Below are 24,239 nucleotides of genomic sequence, written 5' to 3'. Positions count from 1 at the left end.
GTTAAGTTAGTGTACATAACTCTTCACATTTTAGTACACTATTCTTTATTTTGCTTCTTTGAAGATGGTAAGGCCAGTAACATCTCTCAAATGTCCAGAATTTTACAGAATGTCCAGATTCTTGCCTTGAATTTTTGATCTGTTCATAAAATGTGTGGTTTTCTAGCAAATCATTTAATTTCAATGCTGTTTTCACTGCTTACAGTGCTTTTTTTGTTAGTGTTGCTGTTAGTTAAATATTTACTGGTATTTTTCACTGTTTTAAGCTATCTGTGCTGCTTGTTCTCGTCTTGTAGGCAAGCAGTGTTTATATAACTGATCTGTTAACTGTTTAAAACAGTCTTTAGAGGCTTCTTTCATGTTTTCTGCTGTTTTAAGCTTTTTTGTGTCTTACTGCTATTTTCTGCTGTTCTAAACATTATCTAGTGTTTCCTACTTAAACTAGGGTAAATAGTAGTGGTAGCATAGTCCAGATACAGGCTTGCTGCTTTTGGAACTGTTTGTACTGGTTTGTTTGTTCTGAGCACATTTCCCAGGCCATCTTGGATTGGAAGGGGCCTATCTGCACTTTTGTGAGAGAATTGTGCTGATTGGGACCTGTCTGGTAAAGGGAGGCCAGTCTAGGGTTTCGAATAAGCATCCTCATTGGTCCTTCTGAATCTTTTTACAAGTTTTTAGCTTCTAGTATTTAGGCCCTGCATTTGAGCAGGTTTCTGCTTGTTTGTGCTGAACTGAGGTGGGCTGCCATCCACAACTCTGAGCTGAGATAGCAGATGGCTAGAGGCTTCTGAGATTCCAATAAAAACATATGTTGCCCGTTTTTTTTTTTTTTTTTTTGCTTATTTATACTATTTACTACACTTTTTTATTGCCGTCCACCTACATTTATACTGTATATATTTACTGTGTACTAAACTACACTGTTGTACAACAACTGTCTGCTTTACTGTGAATGTTAAATCAAATTTTATTACTGTTTTCACTGTTCACAAATCTGTTTTGTTAGTTTCACTAAGTATTTACTGGTATTTTTCACTGTTTTTAAGCCATCAGTTATGCCTTTCCCACCAAGCATTTAAACAACCGATCTGTTAACTGTTTAAAACATTCTTTAGAGCCTCCTTGCTGATTTTCTGCCATTTTAAACTTTTTTTAGTGTCTCACTGTTCTTTTTCTGTTTTAAACATTCTCTGGTGTTTCCCACTGAAACTAGGGTAGCTAGCAGCTGTAGCATAATCCAGGTACAGGCTTACTGCTTTTGGAACTGTTTGTAGTTGTTTGTTCTGTGCACTTTTGTGAGAGAACTGTGCTGATTGGGACCTGTCTGGTAAAGGGGGCTGGTCTAGGGCTGGGAATAAACATCCTCAGTGGTCCTTATAAATATTTTTAAAGTTTTTTTTCTCCCCAAGTTTTTAGCTTCTGATATTTAGGCCCTGCATTTGACCAGATTTCTGCTAGTTTGCAGCACAGTGCACTGCCACACAGTAGTGTGCCAAAGCCAGACACAGTTAAATTCAACAAATTCTCCCTAAAACCCAGGCAGAAATATCCATCCACTGAGCTAATCCGTGAACGATTCTGGATAGCCGCCTCTAGTGACAACAGTCTTCAACCTAGCATTATGGACAGTTGGACTACCCTTGTTTCTCCTTCCAAATGATGTATGTATGTGTCTTGTTGACTTGGGTCTCTTGAGGGAGTGTAGTAACTGCCTCATGTACACAGACACCTCTCTACTAATAACACACTCTAGTACAGAGTGAGAGAGATGTATTTACACCAAGAATCTAGAATCCATCCTCTTTCTTACTCAAAACAGTAACATGGAGATGGTCAACTCATCCACTACTACATATGCTCATAGCACCATTACTCATACACATAGTATGCATCAAAGACGTAAATCCACATACACGGAGGTTCTCTCGAAAAACTTACTGAAACACCACAGCCCACCAAAACACAAGACTGCTACAAATAACACAGTCCCCACAGCACCCATGATACACAACAATACCAGTGTCTTACCCACCAAGCCAGTAAGGTGTAACACTTAAAAAACAAATTTTCTTGTCATTTGAAACTCAATACTGAGACACATGGGTGTCCCACTCACCAGGCTGGACAAGGAGAAAGTTATGGGCAGCTGCCTGTCCAGTGCCAGGATTCGTCAGATCATGCATGCACTTAGGTCTCTCAGCAACAAGTACCATTAGGACTCTGTCATAGTTCATGTTGGTGTGAATGACCTGAAACGTACCTCAATGGACTATATGAAGAGAGACATGGCTAAGCTCTCTTAAGTATGTGTCCCCCGGACACACATGTCCCTAGTCTTGAGCAGCATACTAGAATGATGCCACAGTATAAACAAAAAAATTATTGATCTAAATAATTGGCTCAGTTTCTGGTGTCATTCAAAGGGGATCCAGTTCCTGTCAGCCTGGGAAGCCATGGCTGCTTTGCCTGAGACAGTTTGCAACTGGCACCTCTAGGTTTCAGCTGCTGGCAAAGGCTCTTGCATCCCCCATAGTTCCTTTTTAGGCAAAATCTCGAAAACAACGTTACCAATGTGAAATTAACCAATCAGAACAAAATAAGGGTCATTTATTTTATTTATTTATTATTTGTTTACTGGGAAAGTCTGACTTGGAATGAAGACAATTTGCAGAGGAGGCCCGAGGAGAAATGCTCCAGATGCATGTCTTTGTAACGTGCAAGGAAACCGGAGCACCTGGAGGAAACCCACACAAATGCAGGGAAGGCATGCAGACTCCACACAGAAGGCACCCCAGCCGGGAATCGAACCGGAGAACCTCTTGCTGTGAAGTGACAATGCTACCTCTTGCACCACTGTCATGCTGCTAAATGCTAAGAGCTTAAACCAAAAAATGCACTCCTGGAAGCACTTCTTTCACTAGAAAATGTAGATGTCTGCGGAGTCACAGAAACCTGGTTCAAGGCTTCAGATTACCCTGGCCTTTTAAGGCTACAATGCCTTCCACACCTTTAGACTACAAAATGAATGTGTGAAAACCAAAGGAGGCGGTGTTTCAATCTACATTAGAGATAAATTCATCTCCCGTCTAGTTACACTGGACAACTCCATGGAGTTACTCCATGTCCAGGTTACGGTGGGTAAGACCCCCATTCAAGTCATAGCCAGTTATAGATCCCTCTCCATGAGTCACAATGCCCACAAAGCCTACTTGACCAAACTGGAGACAATCCACGTTTTACTGAACACACTGGTTATGGGGATTTCAATTATCCCACCATTAAACAGGAAACCTAACTTGCTAGTACAAAAGTTCCTTGACTTTGTTAACTCAAATCCCCTGGAACAAATTGTCCATACTCCGACAAGGGGAATAAACATCCTGGATCTGGTCCTCACCAACTTGTCAAATAGATTCACTGCTGCAACTGTTATACCCGCATTAGTTAAAACTGACCATAAATCAGTCACCTTCGAGCTGGCACTAACAGCAGAACTCACAAAGGGTGAAGTCAGACAAAACAACTTCACCAAGGCAAACTATACCCTCCTAGGTGAAGGTGTAAGTGCATTCCAATGTATAAATGCAGTCCAAGCCCCACCCCAAACTGGAAGTGGTAACTACATAGAAGCTTACACTAAAGCCCTGTACAATCACTTGCATAAGTGTATAAACTTGGCCATACAAGAAAGAATCAAAGCCAGAGCCCCAAGTAAAAACAAGCTGCCATGGTGGTCATCCAGCATCAACAAACTTTACAATAAGCACAAAAAGTTGCTGTCCAAGAAAACAAAAGCAAGGCCCCAACAACAGAAAAGTACCCTCCTCATCTTCAACAGCCAAACAGGACAACTTGTCAAATCCTCCAAGGTCTCCTTTGAGAGAAACTTAGCAATTACAGCCAAGGATAACCACAAGACCTTTTACAGCTACATACGTAACCTAAAGGGTAGGACTCAAGCATGTGCAGAACTAGTGGCCAACGGTATCACACACAAACACCTGAGAGAGATAACAAACCTGCTAGCAGATAGTTTTGGTGAAAACTTCACTCCCTTATCCCCTCCCAACTTACAACAAATCTTCCCCCAAACTTCTCCCCCACCCTACATATCTGAAGACCAGGTCCTCAAAGTCTTGTCCCAGGCAAAAAACACAGCCTTTATGGGACTAGACTACATCCCAGGCTGACTTCTAAACAGGCTAAAACATGAACTAGTATCACCACTAGGTATCCTTTTCAATCATAGCCTAACCACAGGCGTTGTTCCTGCAGAATGGAGAATAGCAACAGTTATTCCCCTCCATAAAGATGGCCTAGCAACAGACCTAGGAATTACAGACCCAAGAGCCTGACATGTCTCATCTGTAAGGCGATGGAACATACTACGTACATCATAAATAAAGACACAGGCAACCTTCAAACCTTGGATCCTACCCAATTCGGCTTCGTGAAGGACAGATCCTGCTGGTTAAATCTGGTGGATTTCCTTGAAAATGTGACCAAGGCCATTGACAAGTGTAAATCTGTGCACACAGCATACCTCAACTTGACAAAAGCTTTCAATCCCACATTCAGGCATTATTGATAAACTTAGCAAACTGAACATAAACCCCTTTGTTGTAAGATGGGATGCCAAATAGCTCACAAACCAGGCACACACTATCAAAGTGGGTGACTCCACATCAACCAGCAGACCTGTTACCAGTGACGTGCCACAGGGGTCAGTGCTGGGCCCCCTACTGTTTGGTATATATTTCTCAGAAGTTCAGGTTAAAACTAAAGGGTTGTTGTTGACCAAGTTTGCAGATGACTGCAAACCAGGTGCAATTATTGAATCTCCAAACTATGTCAGTATACTCCAGGAGGGTCTCATGCTGACCAACGACTGGTGTATTAGTTACGGTCTCAAACTGAATGCAAAGAAATGCATCATCATTCCCTTTGGCACAATGTCCCCTTACACTACCAAATCAACAACAATACCCTAAGTACCCCTGAAGTGGTAAGGGACCTGGGATCAGAAGTTAACTGTGACCTTAACTTCAACCACCATGTGTCAACTGTAGTAAGGAAAGCTTTCTATGTAGTACACTTGATTTGTAAAGGCATCGCTTTGATACTCTGCACTTATCTGGCCCATAATTGAGTATAACGCCCTGTTTGGCATGTACCATACTAAGTACCTGCAGCAATTAGAGACACCTCAGTGGTTTATAACAAAGAAGATCAAGGGGCTGGCATCAACATGTGCTTTACAGAGACAAACTAAAGTCCCTGTCACTATACTCCGTATCATACAGACTTCTTAGGGGAGACTTATGCTTGGCCTACAGAGCAATCTAAGACACAAACCTAATGAACTTGCTGCATATCGGTAAATCAAAAGAGATTACGGCTACCTGTTCCAGGGACCTAAATATGACCAGTGACTTAAACAGGATATGGCGGAGGGACAGACTTATCTCCCAGTGACTGGCTTGTCTTTGGAACAGGCTAACAATTCATGTAAAACAGAGCACCTATATGACACTGTTCAAGAGGAACTTAGACAAGTGGATGGGGCACTGTAAATTCTTACCAGGTATACATACAGCCCACAACCTTCCTCGACATGGGCAGTCATCACTAAATGCAATCTTGGGTATTGACTAGCATTTCTATGGGATGAAATGGCTGGGCTTAAAATAACCTCCAGGTCAACAGCCTAGTAATCTTCTAGGATCCTATGAGTGAAATCACTAAATAATGACACAGACATTTCAGTATCCAATATCATATCCTTCAGAAATGCATGGTAACGCAAAATCTGTTATTCTTGCAACCCTCTCTGTTTATAAGAGCAATCTTTAAAATCTGTCCCTAATTTGGGCCTTTGTTCACCCCCATTATTTTTAACATTTCCCAGAATTCTTGCAGAAAGAGGTATTCCTGACTGTTGTCTACTGATTCATGAAGAGTATAAGCAAATAGAGTGCAGCCTTCCACCTTACCAATACAGCTCTGCCTTTAGGGAACAATTTACAGAGCACAGTCACTCTTCATTCAGTCCTTGGCCTCTCAAGCAAGACTACACACAACACTGCTGACTGCTGATATGTACAGTTAATATGCTATGGACACTGGCTTATAGGGAAAAGATGGATACCATTCCATTTAATGGACAATAGGTCACATAAAACTCCCATTTCAGACTTGCAACTCCTGTCACAGTGTATTGAGTGTGAATACGTGGCTTAATAAGCCCATTACTAGTCGAATTGTTATCATACACCCATATGCCTTTTAAGCTAAAAGTTACTATTAACTCAGAACTCTGTCTCAGACTCGTGCAACACACTCCTCATACTTCAGTTGCAGAAATCAAGGGCAAAGCCAACAAAAATACACTACATCTGCCCAAATATCTGGGAAAGCTAATTAGCATAATATCTACATATTAATCGGATCATGGATCCTCCTGCTTCCAATAAGCATGTGGGATACAACATGAACACAAACATAAATGATACTGAAAGCCAAATAAGACACTTAAAAGATGTACTGTGTGTGTCATTTTGTCTTTCCTTTGGAAAGTATGCAGCAAAACAGATACAAAATTCACATAACAGGTAGGTTTAGTGCGTACATCTCAACCTGGAAACATCAAAACTTTGGACAAGGGCCCATGAAAAGTAGGTACAAGTGTGCAAAAATCAGGACACTGATCAACATAAAACTTGCAAACACAATAATGTAATCCTGCACACTCTGTTGGAATTGTGGGATACCAACATGAAAATTCAAGTCACTAAATAATAGCAGACATTTGAATTTCAGACAAAGGCCCAAGGGACAGATTTTAAATTTTGCTCTTATAAACTTAGAAAGTTGCCAGCATAACAAGATGTGTTAATTTGCATTTTCTGAAGGAAATGAAGTGTAAAATTGGAATGTATGCCATTATTTAATTACTTCAATCCTGAGTGATATGCCAGAAAACCATAAACTTTATGAGGAACAGGAAAAAAAAACATGAGACAAAAATCCAGACAGCGACAGTTAAGTATTATTAACAAAAGCAGGTGTATATTGAAAAAGGCTGACTTGTTATCACCGCAATGCTCGTTTTACAATCTGTACATTTTATAGCAAGCATGGAGAAGGAGTTTGTATCGGCTTAGAATTCAAGTTACTTAACATTACTGTAACTCTGCTTCTATTCTTTGCTGTGCATGCATGTAACAGAGAGTGTCATTGCATACTGGACTGGTATAACTTTGGATTGCCACCAGTGACTTGTATACACCTCACAAGGCTAAATAGTGTAGTGCGTGTGGTTCACAGCTAAGCTAAAGGAATGCAAAGAAATGCTGTCTGCATTTAGTAATTACTGGACATGTTATATGGCTGAAACAGCAAATGTGCATGTGATGCAGCTAACTAAACACCTATGTTATTACCATGTTACAAATGTAAAATTCCCCATATACCCACAACTACAGTGATAAGCTTGGACTGGAGTTGCAAAGCTGGTATCACATGCACTCTTGCATGATGACATCAGCCATAGTAAATAAAAATTCTAAAAAATCGGGAATTAAAGGGGCCAATCGGAAATTCGTGGCAACCCATTATTTTGCCCTCAAGACTAGTAAATACCAAGGAATTTGGTATGGTTCAGTGTACAGGCAATGACTATGGTGCAGTATAACAAGGACCTATACAATGAAGTGCTGCTCCTTGGAAAAGACGAACTCAGGTTGCACCTTCTTAATTTGGTGATACCTTTTATCAATGTTAAAGAGGCTATGGCAGATTTCTTCAGAGTCCTGGTTGAACTTGCCCAAATTTGTATATTACCACCTCAGTTCTCCTTTGAAAACAGGCAACAGAACTAATGAGATCAACCTGGTCAAAAAAAGAAAGTAAAATGCTGTCATAGTCATGAAGTAAATTACTTTTCTTTAGAGGAAGTTTTTTTAGAGAGATTACACATCTACAAAAGGTGTTGCCTACAGTTAATTTTTTTGTAACTGTTGCTATTCTTAGAAATACACTAAAAAGTTTAATTTCTCTATTACTGTCTATGTGGTGATAAAACCCAAAATTTAAAGCCACACTTACACCGCCAGGTGTCTAAGTGTCCCAACAACTACAGTGTAACCCTCATCACACATACAAGCAATAGTTAAGGCTTTTTTTGTGCAGATGGACAAGCTCCCTCCACCTGCCATGATCATATATGTATAAAGGAAGAAGAGGAAGACTGGTTTCACTGCATTTAGGTTTTGAATGAGACCATTTCAGAGTTTTGTGATGGTCAGAAATTACCTTAGTAGAGTCAACACATTCCCTGTTTTGCACATTACCTCAGAAGCAAGAGGTGATAAAGTTAAAAGTCCCTAATCACATGGGCAACATTTACAAAATATTCCCCTTTCTAGGTAGGCTATCTCTGGCATGCAACAAAGTAAAGACCCATCCTGTACCGCAGCTGAGAAATTCTGCTGTTAATAAGCAACAGTACACATGACACTTCTTGAATGCGTTCTCAAAATTGTTCTGCATTTATGAATATTACAAAACATCAGCTTCCACACTCTGCTATTTAGAAAGACCCCCTCATAGTCATCCCACTTGTACACTTCGACTACAGATAAGTGTTAAAAGCAGTGTTTTAGTGACATACGCATGAGTGCAAACACACACACACATGTATTTGTTTTTAAACACAAGTCAAAGTTCCCAGGGGTTAATGATCACCTCCTACAACACCCAATAACAAATGGAAACTCCTGTATCAGAAAATAGTTTATACTTTTTTAAACAAATGTACCTTACAGAACTGAGACCTATGCACATTAGGTTTCCCATTCTCTCCAAGGAAGTTGCAAATTTGTGCCTTTCAAAGCACACAGGAAATTACTCTCTGGGGATAACAGTTGCAGGGAAAGCAGTTGGCACACAGTGTGTGCCTCTGGAAACAATGTAACCTAAAGCAGGGTACAAACCAAGCATACCCACCAGCTACAGTGACTACACCGGGTGGCTTGGTAGTGTGCTATAGTCAGATCAGTAACTCTGACAATTTTTTTAATTCTTTAAGGGCTGTATCAGTTCAACAAATGCACAATTCATAAACTAGCTACTGTAAAAATGCAAGTATATCAAAGCATACGGGGAAGCAGAAAAAATTACTATTACACGGGGAAAAAAGTGAGAACCCATGCACAACAGAATGTTACAGTAGCACTGTACTACTGCTATTACTAATAATTAATATACAAATAAAATAAAGTAAATGCTTGAGAGGTATGGCAACCTGTGGAAGAGGCCAAACTACACAAGCGGGCACACACACACACACGCGCACACACGCACACACGCGCACACGCACACGCACACACACACACACACACACACACACACACACACACACACACACACACACACACACACACACGCACACACACACACGCACACGCACGCACACGCACACACGCACACACATGCACGAGCGCACACAGAGGGATACATTAATTTCTTGGTTGGGGAGCAACAGGTTTTCTTCAAAACTTAAACTCAAGGTGCATGTTAACAGTCACATATTTCAGAACATCTGCCAAGGCTTTTTCAATAAAGGCAATGCCTTCACAACTGATTAGGAACCTTGCATACAGATAAAATCTCCTATGTCTCCTTGTATGTGAGAAGGAAAGTCTAAAACAACTAGGCCTTCTTGCACTTGACAACCTGTGGTGCAAGAGTATTAAATTACAGACAATGAAAATATACATTTGTTCTTCAAGATTACCATATACTTTATTTAAAGGATAACCATATTTGGACAGCTTCACGTTTGTATACAGTGCTTGCTTTTATGTCTGAGCCTATACAAAAAGCATTCAAAACCACAAAAAAACTTTACACTGCTGGGAACCTTTAAACTATTGTTTTCATCTAAAAAATACTACTATAAAATGTTTAAATGCAGAGACTGTACCTCTCTACACAGAAGGCACCCTACGTTCCCCGTTCATATTACGAATTATGAAATGTTTGACACGATAATTTTGCTACTTTTATGCCTATGCTGGCTACATTTCTTACATCTAATTTGCATATCTTGTTTCCAGCATTTCCAATACAATAAAGTGCTACATTAATTAACGCACATCTGTAATACATTAAGATCTGTATATGGCTCAGAACACTGTCTCAAAGATGATTCCAAGTATAAGAAAAAAGAAAACATGCAATGAAGGCACCTACCCGTTCTGTTGCTTGCTGTCACCTTGGTTCTCCTTCAGCTCTTTTCTCTGCACCTCTGCTGCTTGCACAACATTGCTGCTTGAGTACAGATTGGCAGAAGTACCATGTGTTGCTGGCTGCCGTGGAACATTAAATGAGGGATTTACTGCAGGTTTAGCAACACCTGCTGCTGGTGCATATCCTCCATTGTTAGGTCTGGTGTTACCAGGTGGTGAGGGTGCAATGGGTTGTACAGGTGCAGGATGAGGAGGAGAAGCAGCAGATGCAAAGGAAGGCGGTGGTGTTGGGGATGCACGAGCTGAGGTAACTGCTGTGGGTGTAAAAGCTGATGATGGGGAAGGAATTGAAGTGATTTTCGGGGAACTTACAGCTCCAAAAGGCCTAGCTGTCTTATTGTAGGCCAAGTTGACAGCAGAATTAGAAACTTTGGGTACAACTGGTGCAGTGGAAATTACAGGCACAGGTTTAACTACTTCTTTAGGCTCTTCCTACGCAAGACAAAAAAGAAAAAAAAAATCACACAAATCCATGCAGGCAAACTATACAAATACTTCATAGGTTCCCAAATATTGGCAAAACTGCTTTTGACAATAGAATTTCCAAAATGCAGCCATAAAATCCAATTGAAATAACTGGACTTTGATTTGTGGGTTTAAAGAGCCACTGTCCTTCATCTGTCATTTAAAAATTGCTATAATGGTTACTACAGTAAGAGACGCAGCAAAGTGAAAATGATGGTAGAACTAAGGTAGGTCAGAACCAAAATGATTACTTTCCTATACAGCTCCACTGTGTGTTTACACCTGGAGCAATGTTCCTGGTTATGGCATAGTCACCACTAAACGGCCTGCAATTTGCTTATTTGCAGGACAGAGAGTTCTGGATACCCACAGGTAATTTTGGTACCTCACTGTCCCAATGTTTACTCACTGCAAACAAAAAGGAAGAAGGACATACTGTAACAGACTTTCCATGTCTTTAATGAACTGGAACACCACACAGAAATAAGGTTCAGACAGTGCATTTAGAAAAGTTATTTTTACAAGACAGGATTGGTCAAACAGTCAGTAATCTACCAACTCAGTCTATGAATGAATTCAATAATGGCACAGCAGAAATGTATGTGGTCAAATTACTCCATGAAGAATGTAAGGAAGATGCAGAGGTTAGGATACCAAATCACAAAGGGGTACAGTGGCAACTCCTAAAGATAAGGTGGGGACTTGGACTGACACAATGGGCAAATGGTCCTTTGACATGACTGTTGTTTCCTTCTCCTTGTGATTGCACTTCCTCAAACTTTATGCAACCCTGGTGTCTTAGTAAAAGATGTAAGTAAAAAAAAGTCACAAGTGACTTTTTTGTTATAGCGATGTCAACTAAATCAATTATAGTGGATATCTCCAGCACAAATGGTATAGATGGATAAATCTTTAACTACCAAGTCTACCAGCCATACAACCTGAGTTCATATACCATCCTGGGTGCTTGATGGTTCCAGCTGGGGGATGGATGTGCCCATACATGAGGAAGAGCTCATGTACAGGACACACTGGCACTTTGACCTCTATGGTGGACACTGGAGAGACAACAGCAGATAGTACTGCCTAGTGTGGCTGGAGTGCGAAGCTCCTTGCAGAAGTGGGGGGCTGGACAGCACTTATGCCCACTAAACATCCCACTCCTGGGGCATTATCTACACATACAATGGCTGAGTATTTAAAGAAAAATACTCCCTGTCAGCAGTAGGACATCACACCAGGTGCACTGATCTTCTCACCATCCATGAACATAAGATAAAGACTACCTGAGGTGAGTAACTGGAAGTTTAGCAGATAAGGAGAGGTTCTCAGAGCTGTCGATGTTAATGCTTTGGACTGAAGGTGTGTGTGTAGGCTGCTAGAGATGTGACATTCCAAACCACATAGGTGTTAATGAGTTAAACGTCATGCCTTAATGCCACCTAAAGTGGGCTGGGGGAACACTATATGCCAGGGTAATGCTTGCATATCATGTCTTAATAGCCCTTAAACATAATATGGGTCAGGAGGTGCACTAGACATCATGGATACTCTGCATATTGTGCTTGAATGGCATTTAGAAAAGATGTTGTCGAGGATGAAAAACATTAGGCATAAAATAGTGTGCTTTAAATTCACTAAAAGGAGATGGTAAAAAGGCTTCAAACCTTGCACCTGTGCCACTGCAAACAGTAGCAGTAGCTTGCGATGCCAACTGATAATGTAGTGTAGCAAGTGTTTTTTTTTCCTTTCTTGTATAATCAGGATCTTGGGCATTATTCAAGGACTACAACAGTTCATGAGTTACAGTGGAGAGAGATGGGGCAACTAAGCATACCTCTCAACCTCATAGCACAAGAAATGCAGACTTAAGGAATAAGTAAAATAACACCTTTTGTATTAACATGTACTTAATGAAAGACATGAAGGCTTGCCCAAGTCTGTCATTACTGTAGTACTCAACGGTTTGCCAGAAAAGGACAAATTATGTGAGGAAAATAACAAAATCTGGGACGTTTGTAATAGTATTGACAGTTGAGACGTATACTTATTAGTGGTAACTGCAGGATCATCCTGTCAAATCACAGACAGATGAGAGGGAAGGTGCTGTGTCTGTATGGAGGCTGGAGGGCAAGGCTAGAAGGAACACTGGATGACACCAGTAAAACTTTCTGAAATATAAAAAAGTTAATAGACAACAGATTTAGTAAGTCTAAAATCTTTAGCATTACTCACTGACTGCAACCACCATGATTTCCAAGGTCGGGAAAACATAAAAAGACACAGCAAGGATGTTCTGACAACTCAGGGACAGGGGAAGTGTGTGTGTATGTGTGTTTGTGTACATGTGTGTAAGTGTGAATACATGTGAGTATGTGAATAGGCGAGTGAATGAAGGTGGGGGGTCCCTGTACCAATGAGATAAATGGGCCACCAGTGTTAACTACTGCACTCAGTAATTTAACAAAGATTCAGAGACATGCAGACTACTCAATAATGACATCTTTCCTCTCTGTGGCTAATGTGTCTCTGAATTGCAAAATACCACATCACAGAAACAGTACTTTTTTATCACAACCTTTACCACAGGTCCTGATTCATTAACCCCCACCAGCTCATTCCAGGCAAATGAACCACTATAGGTTGTCAGGTGCCTGCCTGCAAGCAATAAACAGAACAGAACACACAATGCCAGGTACAGCACTCTTCTTTCTTTGCCTACACAGCTACTATACCATGGGATTCAGAAAGGATTACCGCAAACAGGAAGCCTCAACACCAGTAGTTTTCCCCTCTTAGTTACCCTTACCAATTCACAGACCATCTTACATCTAAGTTTTAAAACTAGCGAGATCATTAGTATGGAAGATGGTCTCACTACTCACTAACCAAACTGCATGTTAATGAGGTAATCCTGGGAAGCCTCTGTGAAATGCCTGCAGCTCCAATTTACAATGCTGAATGATTCATACAATTATTCCATTGCACAAATTTCCTCAGGTGGAGGAAAATGTTAACACCATCATATGATGAAGTCACCCCCTGATTCCAATGGGAGCAGTCACAGGCAGGTAAGTTCAGTGAAGTTAGCAGAGACATGGGGGTGTAATGGAGTGTGGAAGTGTGTGTTTGTGTGGAAGTGTATGTGTTTGTATACAAGTGTGGAAGTTGGTGTGTGCTTACGTGCATGTATGTGAGTATGTATTTGGAGGGGCAAAGTCAGATCACTGTGTGTGTGTGTGTGTGTGTGTGTGTGTGTGTTTGTTTGTGTCTGTACTTATGTGCATGTGTTGGCGCAAACGTGAGTGAATGGTTGAGTGCATCAAAAATTCCAATTAAATGGAGGAGGGGTGTTGATGTGTTAAGGTGGGTGCCTGTGCCAATGTAATACATTGGCCGCAAGTGTAAACGCTACCACATCAATGGTCTGGAAGTGCTACTGGTAAAAAGTGTGATTCACAGGCATGTTGATAATGAAAGTTTACTCACTGCAGATATAGGTATTTCTGAAGTGCATTTTGTTTTTTTACTGATCACATACCTTGATCTAAATGTCGTAGGCAATTTACACAGGTGGTGGATCATTTCTGAATCATAGGGAAAGTTGATCAAACATCTATGTTAAAGTTTGTTGCAACACCCTCCAAACACACAGTGACAAGTATCCCCGACACATGCAGTGTTATACTCAAAGCAGTCACAAACACCAACACTAGGTTATTAAAAAAAATCCATATACTGTAAGGAGGCATTCTTTAACCTTTACAATCTGCTTTTAAAAACAACAAAAAAAAACAGCAAAATAAATTTACACCTTTATTTCTCTGAGCTACAACAAAGATTAGGAATTAAAAGATAATTACCAAACCCATAAATGGCATCCCATGAAAATATTATAGTTACTGATTTCAGCTTGTAATTATAAGACTAAATAGCCAACGTATTTATTTAAAATTGTAAACCAGAGTAGAACACTGATCCACATTGACCTATTTCAGCCACAGCCGGGGGAAAAAGAAAAACACATAAGCGCATGTACACACCCACACCCCAATTCCCCATACACCCACCTACCCAGCAATACCCTCATGGGGAATGATTAAAATGTTTTATTTCTACAATTTAGGTAATAAGTAAAGACCTGAGCAAAGCATGAGGGAAGGAAGAGCAAATCAAGCTTTGCACCCTTTAATAAAGAGCAGACAGCAAGTTAAACAAAATACTTCAGTCAATTATGTACATATAAACAGTACTTAAGGCGGCACTATTTGTTACTCCGCTCTCACCATTTATATTCAGCTCAAAGCACTAACGTGCTGCTTGGGAGAGAAAGCCAAGTCTGTTTACTTTTTCTTTCATTGCTGAACTGAGTACCAGAATCCAAACTTAAAAGTTCTTGGTCCCTTTCCCACTATAATCAGAGACACAGATGTGGTGGTGTACTTACTACAGTGTTTACCTAGGAAGGCATTCATACAATACAGACATCGGACAAAAGTCAGTTCATTTTTCTATGCCTGTCTGATAAAGTAGCAGTAAGATTTTCATCAGAAATACACCCTTCACCTTTTCTCCCTTCCTAAACTACTTTTCCACTTAAACCCTACCTTTTTATGACTTTCCCATCTGGGTTACATTATCTTAATATTACTTGCAGCTGTTACAGAGACTAGCTCCTCAAATACCTAGTTCTATTGTTAAACTGTCCTTTCAGCAGGGAAATAGTTCTGTTGCCTGAATCCCTCATATCTAGCATTATTTTGGTTGTATCACCTACATCCTTACTGATTAAACAAACCCTTAAAGCTTAATCTGTTTAATCCCACAAATAAACTTGTTTTTATTGTATCATTACTCCCCCCATACCATATGCAAATAAAGTTCACTCATTTCTGATGTTGTTTACGCTTTGTGGTCAGCAAACCATCAGCTTCTTATGCTAAACTACAGTCATAAATGCAATGTTCCCCTTTTAAGGCTACAAACTTCTGAAAGCTCTTATTTATTTATTTATTTTTTTTAAATAAGGAAATCAAGCTAAACTTCTGAGAGGTCTCAGCATATCAGAATTTGTGCAGATCAAATAATTCACTTTTCTTATCTAACACACAGTATTTATTCTTCCACACTTAGTTTAATGCCATCAGCCTTTTAAAATATGTTTGAAGTACTATAATGTTAACCTACTAAGGCTAAAATACTACGCAAGCAAATGTTGCTCCATCTGGCACATTACAATATCATAAACTGTAACTGTGTATAGTGCAATGTGTTAATGAAGCCACTATACAGACATTATAGCTGTAATGACAAAGCAACTGAAAGAAAAAGAAGGGGTAAAATAAGACATTTCAGGAACAAGGGATAAAACGGCAATTACAGACCCACACGTGTGACCAACCATATATGCAGGGACATGGAAAGACTTACCATGGAACTAACTGATCAGGACATAGGGAATCTTGAAACACTGGACTCATCTCAGTTTAAATTCGTCAAGGGCAGATCATACTTACTCAACATGGTGGACTTTTTTGAAAATGTCACCAAAGCAATGGATGAAGGCAAAACAGTAAACACCAAATAACTCAGAAGACATGGCCAAAGCTTTTGACACAAATCCCCCTCGCGCATTGTAGAAAAGCTAAGCAAACTTGGAATAAACTCCTGTGTCACCCACTGGACTGTCAACGGTCTCACAGTTAGGACTAGGAAATCAAAATAGGGGAAGTTGCCTCCACAAAGAGACCAGTCATTACTCCACACAGAGACCAGTCATTACTTCACAAAGAGAACAGTCATTACTGGAGTCTACCCAGGGTTCTGTGCTGGGACCTCTCCTGTTTGGCATATAGTTTTCTGAAGCAAAAGCCAACCCCAAAGGACTCTGGATGAGTAAGTCTGCAGATGACTGCAATCTAGGAGTACTCAATGAATCCCCAAATGTTTTACCTATCCTGCAGGAAGGTTTGTCCCAAATAAACAACTTGTGCCAAAACTATGGACTGAAACTAAATGCCAAAAAATGTATTACTGTATCCCTTGGGAAGTCATCTACCCCAGGGAACTACCACATTGATAATACTCCCCTAAGATTTGACCCAGTTAGTTGGGATTTGAGAACTTATGTCAGCAGTGATGTCACTTTTGACCAACAAGGGTTCATTGTTGCAAGAAAGTCCTTCTATATTGCACAGCTTATAAAGAAAGGGATTGCGTCTAGATCTAGGGATGTCATTGTTGCCCTTTACTCAGCCCTCATTAGGCCAGTTGTTGAGTATAATGGCCCCTTTGGTTTGTATCTGTCTAGATACATGTAACAACTGGAACACCCACACAGATACCTTACAAAAAAGCGTACAAGGTCTAAACATGTTTTACACTGACTGACTAAAAAGCCCTGTGACTACATTGGGTATCCTACAGACTGCTAAGAGGTGAACCATGTCTGGCATACAACGTATTTTCTGACGTAGTAACCATTTGAAATGTTGAGACCCACTAGAGCAAATCCAGAAACAAGGAAATTTAATGGCCGAAATAAAATACTTCCATATACTAAGTCTGACATGAAAATTTCCCAGAAAATTAACTATTCTCTAAGGTATGGTGATCTTGGAATTGGTAAATATAAGTTTGTGGTGGTGGTGGGGTCTTCCCCCTGCTAAAAAAGTAGTTTAAAGAAGAACAATCTTTGAGATTTGCTCTTCTCTTGTAGTTTCAGTTTTTTTTTTTTTTTGCTTGTCGGCACTTGGCATTTTGAGTGCCAACATTTTAATAGGGAGCTACCTGACTCATTACTGACTAATTTACTGCACATCAGCAAGTCAAATGTCTCACTTACCAAATCATGCCAGGGATCACAGGTCCCAGTCACTAAGTAACACTACTACATGGGGTACTTGTAGAGATGGACATCATGCAAACATGAAGAACGGGAAATAGTCAGTCTAGGGATTTAAACATCTTCTGCAACTTGTAAAATAAAAGAAGAGCTACGTCCAAAGCACACGGCAGAAGTTTTAAGTTTTAATCCAAGTACATCCACTTTCACTCTTACTCTGAAGAAGCCATTTGTAATGGTGAAAGCACTTAGCAAGTGAATTTGGATATACTTGGATTAAAACTTAAAACTTCTGCCTTGTGCTTTGGACGTGGTTCTTCTTTTGTTATTTTATTAGTTCTGTACCCTGTGGGTATTCAGTTTGTGGTATTTATCTTCTGCAACTTCAACAAAATGGTTTAAGAGGGACAGGTATACGTTGCAGAGGATACCACTGCTGAAGAACAGACTCCACATCCACATAAAACAAAGTTCATCCCTGTCCATAATAAAGACCAACTTGGATATATGGATGAGAAACAGAAACTCTATCCCAAGACTGCTGCCCTTGTACTACTGATGGACAAAGGCAGCTCCTAAATGCTTTACCTCATGCATGCGTTTCCTCAAGGTATTTATGGTATGATCTCAGTTATTCTCCTTTATTTTCATTAAGGGTAACATAGAATTATCAACCATGGGATGGGCAAAGCCAGTCTCTAATCAAACAGGATAGGTTAATTCAAACTAATTCAAAGGAAATTGGCTAGACTTAAATTAGCCTGCAGGGACAGCTACCCTAGTACTTACCTATGAACCCAGCAATTATCCTTGTCACAGTTGCATGTGAGTTCCCTGGGCTAAGCAGTACGAAGGGAGTAAAATGAGATGTCTCAGAGACTTATTGCCATGAACTTAGCACTTCTTTAAAGTCAGGTAGAAATCGGGAAATATACACAGCACATCCACTGGACTGCACAAAGATAGCTACTGGTAATGTTTCAAAATGCTGTATATATGTCACCTTTGCACAAGAATGAAGCCAGCTTAACTACACATACTGTGATAGACTGCAATCTTACTCTGGGTTTAGAAACATTTTGCACTGGTACAGTCAGCAAAAACTTAACACAGAGCTACTTAGTTTGGATCATCCCTTATTTTATTAGGATAGCTGGGCTACAGTTCATGCTTAAGAATATCTCCAGAAATGGAGCTTCCTGAAGAGAGTCAGGACTGTCAGTTGCAAATACAATCAATTCAAAGCTGATTTTGACACAGCTTTGAAGGCATACCTAATAGGCTGCTTCCCATCCCCTTTGCTGATGCTGTGAATCCCAACTTCAACAGCACTGCTTGTAGAAGTAGATCTTTGTGTCAGGGATATTGCTCTTGCTCACTCACTCACTTACTTGCTGTCTTCATACAATGGGTTTTCCCTTACAAGTCACAGGCACGTGCAAGTGTGCAGATACTCAAAAGTAATAACCTGGATGCTGTGCAGGTAGAGTTTGTGCTAGCAGACAATGTGGTTATTTCAATGTAATGGAGTTGAGAAAAGTCTGTTCAACATATTTACATAACAGCTCTTTAGAACACTCATCTTTTATAAAGAATGTTAAGCAGCACTTCATAGGGTACTAACAACTGACTGATGTAATTCTGCATGGAGACTTTACATCTCACATTGGGAAAGAAGCAGGATAGTTCACTGCGAACCAGATCTGCAGTCACACTGACTGAGTCCAATTACTGATGTCTCACTTACCAAATAATGACAGGGATCGCAGGTCCAAGTCACTAAGTAACACTACTTCATGGGGTATTGTCGAGATGGACATCATGCAGACATGAGGAAAGGGAAACTGAAGAGCTTACAATGTTCCATACTGTTTCCCTTTTTTCATATGTGTGTGATTTTGAAGTTAGTATATGTACACTGCAATGGCTAGGTTGGGTTGCAGTTTTCCACAGTGGGGGTGTGGGGGGGGGGGTGTTGGGTCTTGTCCCTTGCTAAAATATATTTTTTCAGTTGTTTCCTGGCTGCAATGCTTCAATCTGTATGGTTACACAATTGTGTGCATCTGTGTGTAGGATTTTACTCCTGGTGATCTGATCACTATGGCTTTCACGAGTGATCATTTGAAGGGTATCCACAGCAATACATGGAGTTGTTCTGGTGGCCTGCAACCATGGGTAAGGATAGACACACCTGGAGAGACAGACAACTGGGAAGAATAGCATGCCTTATCTGAATCCAAGTGTTGAACTTTTATTGGACAACTATGCCGCTCACAGACTATCCATATAAAACACCATGTAGCAAAATGAAGCTATTCATATGGTACCAAAACATTCTATAACAAAGATCAAAATCTTTGTATTTTTTGTCATCAGACCACAGCAAATGTATCTCGGATATTCTGGCCATGACAGGTTTGAACTGTGAACTGATCACTGCTTGGTGATGAGTTCTGTCAAAAGCCATAACCTCCTAGGAAACATATCCCACTATTCAATCTCAAGAAAACTGCACACAGTGCAAATGTCTTGCTTTTATCAGCAACTGGGGTGATGACCCTCATACAAAGCTCCAGGAAACAGTACCAGCCAACTTCTCTCCCTTCCATCTGGTCCTGAATAAAAGTCATCCAGAGATTACTGACAAATACCACATAATTTCCCTGAATCTATTCTTGGCTAATCCGCACAAGATTGGCTTCAGAGATCTAAATTTATATAATGAGAGACAAGCAAACTTTCTTAGCTATACCCTTTGCTAGGGCTATCAAACTGTTCTTTTTAATCTGTAGCTCAGTCTGATTTAGATGTGTCCTGAAAAAAGGCCAATGTTTTGATAAAGATGTTTTTCCTAACTACAAACTCTGTGTGTGCGTGTGGATATATATGTTTGTGTGTGTACATATATACATACATACAAGCTTATATATATATATATATATATATATATATATATGTATACATATATATATATATATATATATATATATATATATATACACACACACACTCACATATATACATATACAGATATATATACACACACACACACATATATATATATATATATATATACACACACACACACATATATATATATTTATATATATATATATATATATATATATATATACATATATATATATATATATATATATAGATAGATAGATATATGCACACACACAATATATATATAGCAGTTTTTTTCCATCTCTTTCAACTTTCTGGTTTGAAAGCCGCACTTTTGCCTGTTTCCTGCCTTTCCTATAGCTAGCCTAGTCCGGTTACAGAGTTGCTGTATCCAGGATTGTTAGTAAGCTTCTGAGACCCCCCCAAGCCTTTCTGTGTTGGAGGGAAGCCTTCTAGCTTATCAGTGAGAGTGGTAAGCACTAGATAGCCTATCTTCCACAGGAAGAGTGAGTTTTGGCCCAGAAATTGTAGTTTATTTGGCCGTTTGGGCAGCTTTCCATCTCTTTCAACTTGCTGGTTTAAAAGCCTACGTTTGTACTTGTTTCCCGCTTTTCCTGTAACTAGTCTAGTCCAGGTACAGATTTACTGTATCCAGGACTCTTTGTAAGCTTCTGAGCCCCCCCCCCCAAGCTTTTCTGAGTTGGAGGGAAGCCTTCTACCTTATCAGTGGGAGTGGTAAGCATTAGGTAGCCTATCTACCACAAGAGGAGTGGTTCCTGGCCCAAAAATTGTAGCTATTGGCCATTTGGGCAGTTTTTTTTCCAGCTCTTTCAACGTTCCGGTTTAAAAGCCACACTTGCGCTTGTTTCCGACCTTTCCTGTAACTAGCCTAGTCCAGATACAGAGTTGCTGTATCCAGGACTGTTGGTAAGCTTCTGAGCCCCGCAAGCCTTTCTGTGTTGGAAGAAAGCCTTCTAGCTTATCAGTGGCCCAGAAATTGTAGTTTATTGACCATTTGAACAGTTTGTCCGTCTCTTTCAATTTTCTGGTTTAAAAAAACACATCTGTGCTTGTTTCCCATCTTTCCTGCAACTAACCTACTGGGTAGCTCTAGAAAGCCTTAAAATGATACAAGCCTTCTAGCTTAAAAGAGAGACTTTGGACTGATTAAGTATCAGTTTTCTGCACTTTCTTGCTGTACTTAACTGTTTTCTGCCTAAATGCAGATTTTCCAGCGTTTATTGTGATTTAAAAACTTGTTTTTTTTTCTCATATTGTACTTATATGACTGCCTGCACTTTTAAAAAGTTGTTTTTTGTTTAAATAATTTAACTGTTGTAGGCTACACACTAAAGTGTGATAGCCTTTTCTGATCGTTTGTAGTCATTCAAAGCTGTTTTAAGTGTATTTTTTTTTACTGTTTTTGCCTTAACTTTTCAAAAAAAAAAAAAAACAAAACAAAAAAAATTCCTTGTTTCCCGCCTTTCTAAGCTAGTACTTAGTACTTACTTAAGCTAGCACTTCCCAGGCTAGTGCTGAATTCAGGGCTGTGATACTAGTTTCTGGGTTGCCCATACCTTACTTGGATAGAAGGAAGTTTCTCTGTTCACCAGTGAGAGAGGGGAGCTTTGAGCAACCTATCTGCCCCTGGAGGAGTGGTTCCAGCCCAGAAGTTAGTAGTTTACTGGCCATTTTGGGCAAATTTCTATCTCTTTCATTTCCCTACTATAAAAAAACGCGTTTGCACGGTTTTGCGCAATGGGCAGTGCCGGTTAGCTATGGTTAAATTATTCCCAGCTCCACTAAGTCTCCTTTTCAGTTTTTCCCTTGAAACCAGTCTAACTCTCAACCTAAGCACTCAAAAAGCATCTTACAGCCTAGCACTTGCTCGGACCTAATAGCAAGCACTAATACACCCTGACACTGACTGCCCAGCAGGGCAAGGCTCTCTATTCACCCCTCACCAACCAAGCGACTAAGCAGCTAACCCTACTATTCAGGCATGACCAAAGGGCAACTTCAGGTGCACTCACCAGTCCAGCTAGTGAATCTGGGTATCCTGAGGCAATGTTATAACTGCCTCATGTACACAGACAGACCTCTCCTCCTACCATAATACACTAACATATGTGAGAGGCGCAATTATACAGCCAAACTGGAAGCTAAGCTGTCTCCACCCAAGACTGGAACAGACAATCAAAAAGAGAAGATTAACACTTGCACCACACTTCCAGCCACACGCAGACCTACTAAAACAGCACTGGCAAAAAATACACATAAATACATAAATTCATACTCGTAGAATCTAAATAAAAACCTGCAAAAGCATCAGAGACCTCCAAAGCAGACACCCAAACAACCTGCACTTTCCGTCACAAACCAGACAACACATAAAACACAAAATCAGTGTGCCGCACCATCACAGCCCTTAAGGCAAAATAACATACCTAACACACTAGTAATAGGTGGCTCTATAGTCAGGCACATTGATGTCCCACTCACAAGGCTGGACAAGCAGAAGGTTAGCTGCCTGTCGGGAGCCAGAATCCGCCACATAACACAACACTTAGGTCACTCCAGAACAAGTACAAATATGACTCTCTCATTGTTCATGTTGGTGTGAATGACCTGAGATGTACCTCCCTGGACTAAATGAAAAGAGACATGGAAGAGCTCTCTGATCATGTACCCCAGGCTGGTATGACACTGACCCTGAGTAGCATCCTGCCCTCACCAAGAATGATACCGCAGTATAAAGAAAAAAATGATCAATTTCAACAATTGGCTAAGCTTCTGGTATCATTCAAAGGGGATCCAGTGTCTGTCAGCCTGGGACGACATGCTCGACAAGCTGCTTCGTAAGAGATGGCTTGCACCTGTCACCCCTAGGCTTTCGAATACTGGCCAAGGCTCTTGCTGCCCCCATAGTGCCTTTTTTAGGCAAGGCTCAAAAGTCAAACCCACCTCCGTAAACAGCACAGTTAACAAAAAACTAAGGGTTACGATACTCACCGCCAGGAGTTTAAATCTCAAAATGCACGTGCAGGAAGCACTCCTCAGTATGGAGAATGTCGACATCAGTGCAGTAACAGAAACCTGGCTCAAGGCTCCAGAGAGCACCACAGCACTACTGGGCTACAACTCATACCACATGTTTCGGCCACAGAAAAAGGACCGAAACACAAAAGGAGGGGTGTGTATCCATACTCATCAAGGATACCTACACCTCCAAGTTAGTGGCGCAGCATGATACCTCTGAGATCATCCATGTGCAACTAACATCGGGCAAATCTGCAATGCAAATTGTGGCCTGCTACAGATCACCCTCCATGACCCAGGACCACTACTCCACTTTTCTGGAGACACCGGAAAAACATGAAGGTCCTACTGAACACCCTGATATTGGACGATTTCAATTACCCTACCATTCACTGGGAAAACTACTTGAGTACAAATTTCCAGGCCCAGCGCTTCCTGGAATTCATCAACTCAAACACCCTGGATCAGCTGGTAAACTCCCCTACCAGAGGTGAAAACATACTGGACCTGGTCATGACCAACATGGGTGTCCTTCCACACTGGAGGACAACCCGTCACTGGTCAGATCAGACCATAAACTAATCACTCTGGATGTCCACACCCCACCACCACCCCCAACTAAATAAACCATAGTAAAAAACTTTCTAAAGCAAACTTCACCTTACTTAAGA

At 40.4% G+C, this 24,239-nt stretch overlaps 1 protein-coding gene across 13 annotated transcripts in view; it reads right to left on the bottom strand.

Annotated features, from left to right (window-relative positions):
* Window positions 1–24,239, bottom strand: part of LOC122793337 (PDZ and LIM domain protein 5-like) — a 2,364,325-nt gene that overhangs the window by 1,192,368 nt on the left and 1,147,718 nt on the right. For 12 of the 13 annotated variants that reach the window (XM_044061256.1, XM_044061255.1, XM_044061265.1 and 9 more), the window contains exon 5: window positions 10,255–10,742. In XM_044061256.1, coding sequence (XP_043917191.1) covers window positions 10,255–10,742 — 488 coding nt within the window. The remainder of the gene's footprint in view (window positions 1–10,254; window positions 10,743–24,239) is intronic. The other variant, XM_044061267.1, reaches the window with a different exon arrangement.

The sequence above is a fragment of the Protopterus annectens genome, chromosome 2.part0 (genome assembly GCF_019279795.1).
Source record: "Protopterus annectens isolate FY-2018-M chromosome 2.part0, PAN1.0, whole genome shotgun sequence".
Classification (NCBI taxonomy): domain Eukaryota; kingdom Metazoa; phylum Chordata; order Ceratodontiformes; family Protopteridae; genus Protopterus; species Protopterus annectens.
The sequence above is the reverse complement of the archived record's forward strand: the minus strand, read 5'-3'. Positions and strand labels throughout refer to the sequence as shown.